The 9427-nt window shown below is 40.3% G+C and overlaps 1 protein-coding gene across 7 annotated transcripts in view; it reads left to right on the top strand.

Moving 5' to 3' along the window:
* aqr (aquarius intron-binding spliceosomal factor) overlaps positions 1 to 9427 on the top strand; it is a 103098-nt gene that overhangs the window by 12901 nt on the left and 80770 nt on the right. For all 7 annotated transcript variants that reach the window (XR_012392663.1, XR_012392664.1, XR_012392665.1 and 4 more), the window contains 5 exon segments: positions 1 to 52; positions 2845 to 2909; positions 6405 to 6521; positions 7264 to 7377; positions 7709 to 7812. The exon segment at positions 1 to 52 is cut by the window's left edge and continues 25 nt beyond it. Coding sequence is in view for 4 of the 7 variants with exons in the window: in NM_200464.2 (NP_956758.2) it covers positions 1 to 52; positions 2845 to 2909; positions 6405 to 6521; positions 7264 to 7377; positions 7709 to 7812 (452 nt within the window). In the remaining 3 variants the exon portion in view is untranslated.

Genomic DNA, 9427 nt, shown 5'->3' with positions numbered 1-9427 from the left:
GCCTCCCTCATAAAAAAGTTCCTGGCAGTTCTCGATTCCATCTCTGCATCAGGTAAACGCGTTCCTTCAGTATCATGCTGTTTTTAACAGGAGACGGTGCTCTAGGCTAGTTTTTAACAGCAGTTGGCGCTCTGCTAGTTTTTAACAGCAGATGGCGCTCTAGGCTAGTTTTTAACGGCAGTTGGCACTCTATGCTAGTTTTTAACAGCAGACGGCGCTCTAGGCTAGTTTTTTAACAGCAGTTGGCGCTCTATGCTAGTTTTTAAACAGTAGACAGCGCTTTAGGCTAGTTTTTAACTGCAGTTGGCGCTCTAGGCTAGTTTTTAACAGCAGGTGGCGCTCTAGGCTAGTTTTTAACAGCAGATGGCGCTCTATGCTAGTTTTTAAACAGTAGACAGCGCTTTAGGCTAGTTTTTAACTGCAGTTGGCGCTCTAGGCTAGTTTTTAACAGCAGGTGGCGCTCTAGGCTAGTTTTTAACAGCAGATGGCGCTCTATGCTAGTTTTTAAACAGTAGACGGCGCTTTAGGCTAGTTTTTAACTGCAGTTGGCGCTCTAGGCTATTTTTTAACAGCAGTTAGCGCTCTAGGCTAGTTTTTAACAGCAGTTGGCGCTCTGCTAGTTTTTAACAGCAGATGGCGCTCTAGGCTAGTTTTTATCTGCAGTTGCCGCTCTATGCTAGTTTTTAACAGCAGACGGCGCTCTAGGCTAGTTTTTTAACAGCAGTTGGCGCTCTATGCTAGTTTTTAACAGCAGACGGCACTCTAGGCTAGTTTTTAACAGCAGGCGGCGCTCTAGGCTAGTTTTTAACAGCAGATGGCGCTCTATGCTAGTTTTTAACAGTAGACAGCGCTTTAGGCTAGTTTTTAACTGCAGTTGGCGCTCTAGGCTAGTTTTTAACAGCAGTTGGCGCTCTAGGCTAGTTTTTAACAGCAGTTGGCGCTCTAGGCTAGTTTTTAACAGCAGTTGGCGCTCTGCTAGTTTTTAACAGCAGATGGCGCTCTAGGCTAGTTTTTAATGGCAGTTGGCGCTGTATGCTAGTTTTTAACAGCAGACGGTGCTCTAGGCTAGTTTTTTAACAGCAGTTGGCGCTCTATGCTAGTTTTTAACAGAAGATTGCACTCTAGGCTAGTTTTTAACAGCAGGCGGCGCTCTAGGCTAGTTTTTAACAGCAGATAGCGCTCTATGCTAGTTTTTAACAGTAGACAGCGCTTTAGGCTAGTTTTTAACTGCAGATGGCGCTCTATGCTAGTTTTTAACAGTAGACAGTGCTTTAGGCTAGTTTTTAACAGTAGACGGCGCTTTAGGCTAGTTTTTAACTGCAGTTGGCACTCTAGGCTAGTTTTTAACAGCAGTTGGCGCTCTAGGCTAGTTTTTAACAGCAGTTGGCGCTCTGCTAGTTTTTAACAGCAGATGGCGCTCTAGGCTAGTTTTTAATGGCAGTTGGCGCTGTATGCTAGTTTTTAACAGCAGACGGTGCTCTAGGCTAGTTTTTTAACAGCAGTTGGCGCTCTATGCTAGTTTTTAACAGAAGATTGCACTCTAGGCTAGTTTTTAACAGCAGGCGGCGCTCTAGGCTAGTTTTTAACAGCAGATAGCGCTCTATGCTAGTTTTTAACAGTAGACAGCGCTTTAGGCTAGTTTTTAACAGCAGATAGCGCTCTATGCTAGTTTTTAACAGTAGACAGTGCTTTAGGCTATTTTTTAAAAGCAGATGGCGCTCTATGCTAGTTTTTAACAGCAGATGGCGCTCTATGCTAGTTTTTAACAGCAGACAATGCTCAAGGCTAGTTTTTACCAGCAGATAGCGCTTTAGGCTAGTTTTAACAGCAAACGGCACTCTAGGCTAGTTTTAACAGCAGATGGCGCTCTAGGCTAGATTTTAACAGCAAACGGCACTTTAGGCTAGTTTTTAACAGCACATGGCGCTCTAGACTAGTTTTTAACTGCAAATGTGATCCTTTAGGCTAGTGTTTAACAGCAGATGACAGCAGATGACGCTCTAGGCTAGTTTATATCCACATGGCGCTCTGATGGCTCTCTAGCCTAGAGTTTGATCATATACTCCTTCAGTCATGTACATGTTCTAATTTATTTATGATCATTTTAGATTCAAGTGGTATTGGTAGGGAATTGGATGCAAGCAGACTGTGGCTGTTTGTAAACCATACAGAATCATCTGCTGTTAAAAACTAATCTTAGAATCTATTCAAGAAAGAATAGCAAAACATTTAGAAAATGGCAGAATGTGTTTTATTTTTCCGTCACTACACTATGAAGCGAGTTGCTTCAGTCCAGAATGCTTTCGTCTTGAAATATTACTAACAAAATCAAAGCTATTCCTAGGGCTGCTTCATTTAAAGCAGTACCGATTTCAACCAAAAGATACATGAACCACAGGCTGACAGAAAGACGTTTGCTAGAAAAAAGCACCCAAAAATCCTCGTTTGTCAGTGCTTATAAAATGCTACATGTTAAAACTGGGCTTGATTTCTGTTACCCATAATGCTTCAGTGTTCCTGTCATCCCCTAAGGCTGTGACTTCATTTGCGCTTCTCTGTGTGTTTCCTTCATCCTGTGACGTGACCCAGCTTCAGAGCAGCTGCTGTTCGCCTGCAGCGTCTCTCGCTGCTCTGCTAACACAGGCCATGTGCCCTCTTCCCATCATGCACCTGTTCAGGCCCGGGACGGCGTGACGCTCAAGTGGCCAGTTTATGAGACGATCATAATACTGTCACTCTTCATAGCCAGATCCTCCATCCGCCCCAGAATGCCCTGCCTGTGTGTGTGAAATGAGGCGTGTTGTCAGTGCTGTAATGTGTGTTTTGTGGCTTGTGTTGCTCTAGGCAGCGTCTCCATGGAGAAGATTCACTACTGCGAGCGATTCATTGAGTTCATGATTGACCTGGAGGTATGTTTCGCACCAGCTGTTCTGCCTCTGCTTCACGAGCTGAAACAATACTGTTTTTTATGTGAATTTCTGGTACATCTCCAGCATTTTCCATTCATTTGGAATGACAGACAACATATTTATAGCTTACTGTAAAATTGGTACGTTATTAATGTACAATAATACAAAATGCTTGATTCTGTTACTAATTGTGGTTAAAATAATTGTGCAAGCATAACAAAGCTGACATTTTACACCACTTTGTGCTTAAGGTTATAAGCCTTAAGCCAAATACCACATAGCATTTTATGTTTTAAAAAGTAAATGAGAAATTAACCGAGATATCACAATTAGTTAACATTAGCAAATGAAAATAAGGTGTATGGCAACTAGTATTTAATAAAAGATTCCGCCAACAAATGTATAGTTTACAGTAAGTTTAATGCACTATCAATATAAAAAAATGCTAAATGTTTATGTGACGGGGGAAATTTAATCTGGTAATAATTGTTTTTCTACTTTTTTTTTTACATTTTGAAGCATACCAGTGTTGACAGTAACAGGGTTAAAAGCAGCAGAGTAACAGGGTTGACAATAACAGTACCATGTTACATGGTTGACAGAAACAGGGTTGTCGGTAACAGTAACAGGGTTGACAGTAACTGGGATGTCGATAACAGAGTAACATGGTTGACTAGCAATAACAGGGTTGTTGGTATAAGTGTAACAGGGTAACATGGTTGACAGTAACAGGGTTGATGGTTACAGAGTTGACTCTAACAGGGTTGTCGGAAAAAGTAAGAGGGTTGACGATAACAGAGTAACACGGTTGATGGTAATAGTAACAGGATTGTCGGTAACAGTAACAGGGCTGTCGATATCAGAGTAACAGGGTTGTCAGTAACACGGTTGATTGTAACAGTAACAGATTTGGCGGTTACAGTAACGGTTGTCAATAACAAAATAACAGGGTTGATGGTGACAGTAGAAGGGTTGTCGATATATTAGTAACAAGATTGTCAGTAACCGGGTTGTCAGTAACAGTAACATGGTTGACAGTAACAGTAAGAGGGTTGTCATAACAGGGTTGGCAGTAACAGTAACAGGGTTGACAGTAACAGTAAGAGGGTTGTCATAACAGGGTTGGCAGTAACAGTGACAGGGTTGACAGTAACAGTAAGAGGGTTGTCATAACAGGGTTGGCAGTAACAGTAACAGGGTTGTCGGTAACAGGATTGTCGGCAACAGTAACAGGGTTGTCGATATCAGAGTAACAGGGCTGTCAGTAGCAGTGTTGATTGTAACAGTAACAGGTTTGGCAGTTACAGTAACGGTTGTCGATAACAAAATAACAAGGTGATTGTGACAGTAGAAGGGTTGTCGATATATTAGTAACAAGATTGTCAGTAACAGGGTTGTCAGTAACATGGTTAATAGTAACAGTAACAGGGTTGTCGGTAACAGGTTGGGCTGCAACAGTAACGGTTGTCGATAACAGAGTAGGTAGCAGGATTGTCTGTAACAGTAACAGTGTTGTCGATGTCAGAGTAACAGGGTTGTCAGTAACACGGTTGATTGTAACAGTAACAGGCTTGGCGGTTACAGTAACGGTTGTCGACAACAAAATAACAGGGTTGATGGTGACCGTAGAAATGTTGTCGATATATTAGTTTCAAGATTGTTAGTAACGGTTGTCAGTAACATGGTTAATAGTAACAGTATTCTTACTATTAACAGGTTGTCGGTAACAGGTTGGGCTGTAAGCGTAACGGTTGTAGATAACAGAATAACAGGGTTGATGGTGACAGTAACATGGTTGTCAGTAGCAGTAACATGGTTGACAGTAACAGCTGACTGTAACAGGGTTGTCTGTAATAGGATTGTCGGTCACAGAGTAACAGGATTGTCGGTAACAGAGTAACAGGGTTGTAATTATCATTATAGCAAGGTTTTTTTATCATAGTAACAGGGTTTGTCAGGAACAGAGTAACAGGGTTGTCAGTAACATGGTTGACTGTAACAGTAAAAGGGTTGTCGTAACAGGGTTGGCAGTAACAGTAACAGGGTTGTTGGTAACAGGAACAGTGTTGTCAGTAAAAAAAACAGGGTTTTGGAAACAGTAACAGGGTTGTTGGTAACTGGGTTGTCGATAACAGAATAACAGAGTTAATGGTAACATTAACAGGGTTGACTGTAACTTTAAGAGGGTTGTCAGTAACAGAGTAACAGGGTTGTCATTATCAGAGTAACAAGTTTTTTTGTATTAGTGTAACAGGGTTATCAGGAACAGAGTAACAGGGTTGAGGCTAACAGTGTTGATTGTAACAGAGTAACAGGGTTGATGGTAACAGGAACAGGGTTGTCAGTTACAATAACAAGGTTGTGGAAACAGTAACAGGGTTGACGCTAACAGTAATGGTTGTCCGTAGCAGCGTAACAGGGTTCTCTGTAACAGTAACAGGGTTGATTGTGACAGTAACAGGGTTGCCGATTACATTTTTCAATAACAGTAACAGGGTTGATGGTAACAGTAACAGGGTTGATGGTAACAGTAACAGAGTTGATGGTAACAGTAACGGTTGTCGATAAAGGTTTTCAATAACAGTAACAGAGTTGATGGTAACAGTAACAGGGTTTATGGTAACAGTAACAGAGTTCATGGTAACAGTAACAGGGTTGATGGTAACAGTAACAGGGTTGATTGTGACAGTAACAGGGTTGTCGATAACGGTTTTCAATAACAGTAACAGGGTTTATGGTAACAGTAACAGGGTTGATGGTAACAGTAACAGGGTTGATGGTAACAGTAACAGGGTTGATTGTGACAGTAACAGGGTTGATTGTGACAGTAACAGGGTTGCCGATTACATTTTTCAATAACAGTAACAGGGTTGATGGTAACAGTAACAGGGTTGATGGTAACAGTAACAGAGTTGATGGTAACAGTAACGGTTGTCGATAACGGTTTTCAATAACAGTAACAGAGTTGATGGTAACAGTAACAGGGTTTATGGTAACAGTAACAGAGTTCATGGTAACAGTAACAGGGTTGATGGTAACAGTAACAGGGTTGATTGTGACAGTAACAGGGTTGTCGATAACGGTTTTCAATAACAGCAACGGTTGATGGTAACAGTAACAGTTAACAGTAACAGGTTTATTGATAACAGAGTTGACAGTAACAGTTGTTGATAAAAGGGTTGTTGGTAACAGTAATAGTGTTGTCGGTAGTAGGGTTGATGAAAACAGAGTAACAGGGTTGTTGGGGACTGAGTTGACTAACAGGCTTGACATTTTCCACCATACTGTGAAATATAAAGTGAATGAGCCGGTGTGCTCAACATCAACTGCTGCGTGAAGCTTTTTAATCAATTTTGATATTTTTTGCAACATTAGTGTTGCTTTTTGCTTTAGCTTTTTTTTCTCTTTAAGCTCTTCTTCTGAGCACTCGTTCGAGACTGATGTGTGTGCTTTTGTGCAATTGTTATGTAATTAACCATGTCCATCTTTGCAAAGGCTCTGCTCCCGACCCGCCGTTGGTTCAACACTGTGCTGGACGATGCTCATCTGATGGTCAAATGCCAGCTGTCTCACCTCACCGGCAGAGAGAAAGAGGGTCACCTGTTCTGCCAGGTACAGCACTGAACCACTCCAGGAAAACAAAAACCTTGATTTTAGTCCTCAAATCACACATTTAATAAACACCACATCATGTATGTTTCGGAGTGAAGTCCAGCAATGTATTAAATATAAGTTTGATTTCCCTGTTTAAAAACATGAAGTAATCAATATTGCCTTAAATATTTAACTGTACTGTTGAATAAAATGATTCTGTTACATGTTGCATTGCAATTACTTGTATATATTTAATAATCACAATATGTACTGCAGTACTAATGGTCAAATTCAATTCATTATGCTAAGCTGAGCTAAAAGTGACCATGGCAAAACTAGAAATCGGCTGAATGGATTAAGTCAACCGTTTAACTCTCTGACACTTGTAAAATGAGAGTGTCGCTTTAAGGTTGTCCTTTAATATATAGTTTATTATGCTTTTTTTTTTGTCATAGAATTTATATTCTTGCAAATAGCATTTTACATTTTATAACCATCCACAAAACAATCCCCAAATAAACAATAAACATCTACAATTGAATAAATAAATAAATAAATAAAATAAACAAAATAATAATAAATAAAATAAAATACAAATACAGAAAAAAAATTACAATAACAAACCATATACATACATACACATGTACCTTCACTCAATCCACATCTAAGGTTTTTAAATGATTAAAGAATACAATAAATTGTTGCCATTTTTCAAAGGTTTATTATGCTTTAATGTGATCATTTGTGTTTGCTGTGTTAGCTGCTGGACATGCTGAAGTTCTACACCGGCTTTGAGATCAGTGATCAGACTGGAAATGCTCTGACACAGAAAGAGATGACCACGCTGCACTATGACAGAATCACCTCTCTGCAGGTGAATACAGGTGTAGACATTGCATGAAACATTAGCTCATGAAAACCCTGTTCATGATTTGTATGTATTGATGAAGGAAACAGTGCGACTAACATTTTGCTCATGGTTTTGGACACAAAATGTAAACAGCCACTAAATTTAAATGATTTGTTTTGGTTTTATTAATAATAGCCTATGCACAAAAGGTCAACCAGGCGGACGCGATGCCAGATAAAGTGTTATATGAGCTTTGGCAGTGTGTCAGTCTCTGAGTATCTGTTTGGTTCGTTGGATTTATTCTGAAATCTCTCTCTTCTGAAAACTGAAGGCCTGCCATTGGTTTGTTTTTCAGAGAGCAGCGTTTGCTCATTTCCCTGAGCTCAATGATTTCGCCCTGTCTAATGTGGCGGCTGTGGACACGCGAGAGTCCCTCAACAAACACTTCGGTCATCTCAGGTAAGAGACGCCAGGAACCTGTGTTTCTCACTGTGAGCACTTCAGTGTGATGAAGCAGCACCTCTTTATAGAGACACGGTGACCTTCAGGAATGAAATCCGCTGCTTTTTCTGCAACTCATCATTCACTCTATTTATTTACTTGTATAAATGCGTGTAAATATATATGTATTGAATTTTTTGTCATATCAGTAGTACAGTGGAAGTCAGAATTATTCGCCCGCCTCTGTATTGTTTTTTCTTTTTTAAATATTTCCCAAATGATGTTTAACAGAGCAAGGAAATTTCCACAGTATGTCTGATAATATTTTTCCTTCTGGAAAAAGTCTTATTAATTTTATTTCGGCTAGAATAAATGCAGTTTTTTTTATTTTTTTAAACACCATTTCAGGGACAAAATTATTAGCCCCTTTAAGCTATATTTTAAATATATTTTAAACATTAAAAAAGTGATTTGATTTAGTTGTAAGAGGTCATGTGATGATAATAAGGTGCACGATGGGACACGTTAATGGACAAACCAGTGTTCCAAGCACATTGTAAAACATCTGAAATGTTGATTTGCTCATTTCTTCAGTATTATTATATTCTATAATAGAGGTGTGAACCTATACTGGTGTCACGGTTCGGTTCGGTTACGATTATCATGCCTTCGATTCGGTTTAATTCGATATTTCGGTGCATCACGGTGCATTGACGATGCTTTCCATATACAATGTTATATTTTAGAGGAGAGGCTATAACAAGCTTTCTGTATAAACACACAGACACACAGTACCACACTGTCTCTCATTCAAACACAAACATAAACAGCACCAAAGAAACAAACGCACACACATGCACACACACTTAAGCCCTCGCAACAGGGAGAGCTCGCGAAGAGCGGAACGAAAAAACGAAAAAAATAAGCACTTTTCCGACGGTCTCTTGCTGAGAGCTCCTCTCAGCGCGAGCTCTCCCGGCTAAACACATATTGCGAGGGCTTAAACGGAGCAGTGCTCGTAGTGTGGAGCGAAAAAAAAGAAAGACAGCTGTGAAACATAACCAGCTTTGTCTTTTTGTTGGAAACACACTTTAGATCTTTTTAGGGTAAGCGTTTTTTGAGTTATTGCCGTCTGTAACTGAATGTGTGTCAGGAATATCGGAAACAAAACCAACTGAACCGCGCTCATTTCTGGCGCTCCACTGGATATACAGCGCCCTTAGCATTTGCCCATGGTGCCCTATGCCACGGACCGGCCCTGAGTTGGCTGAGTGTTGTAAATACTCGCGCTCACCTCCCTCGCGACAGAGCGCATAGGAGATAAATGACGTCAGTACACAATAACCGGTTATGATTATTACTGAACCGATACCGAATTGTCCGTGTCTGCATCGCGGTGCACCAAAGAAACAATTAATTTTGACACCCCTACTCTATAACCTCCAGAACTGTCTTGATCATCTGTGTGTGCTCCCAAAGAGTGTGTCTCATCTCCGAAAGTCACCGCATTGCCTTCATTGCGTTTCGTCTTTGTCTTCTGAGGCACAACTCGTATATTTTAAAACTAAAAAAGACCCCTAATGGCTTCACCTACTGTGAAGACTGCATTTTTTAGCGTCTAATAGTTAGTTTA

Source organism: Danio rerio, chromosome 17 (assembly GCF_049306965.1).
Source record: "Danio rerio strain Tuebingen ecotype United States chromosome 17, GRCz12tu, whole genome shotgun sequence".
Classification (NCBI taxonomy): Eukaryota; Metazoa; Chordata; class Actinopteri; order Cypriniformes; family Danionidae; genus Danio; species Danio rerio.
This window is presented reverse-complemented; position numbering and strand designations above follow the sequence as displayed.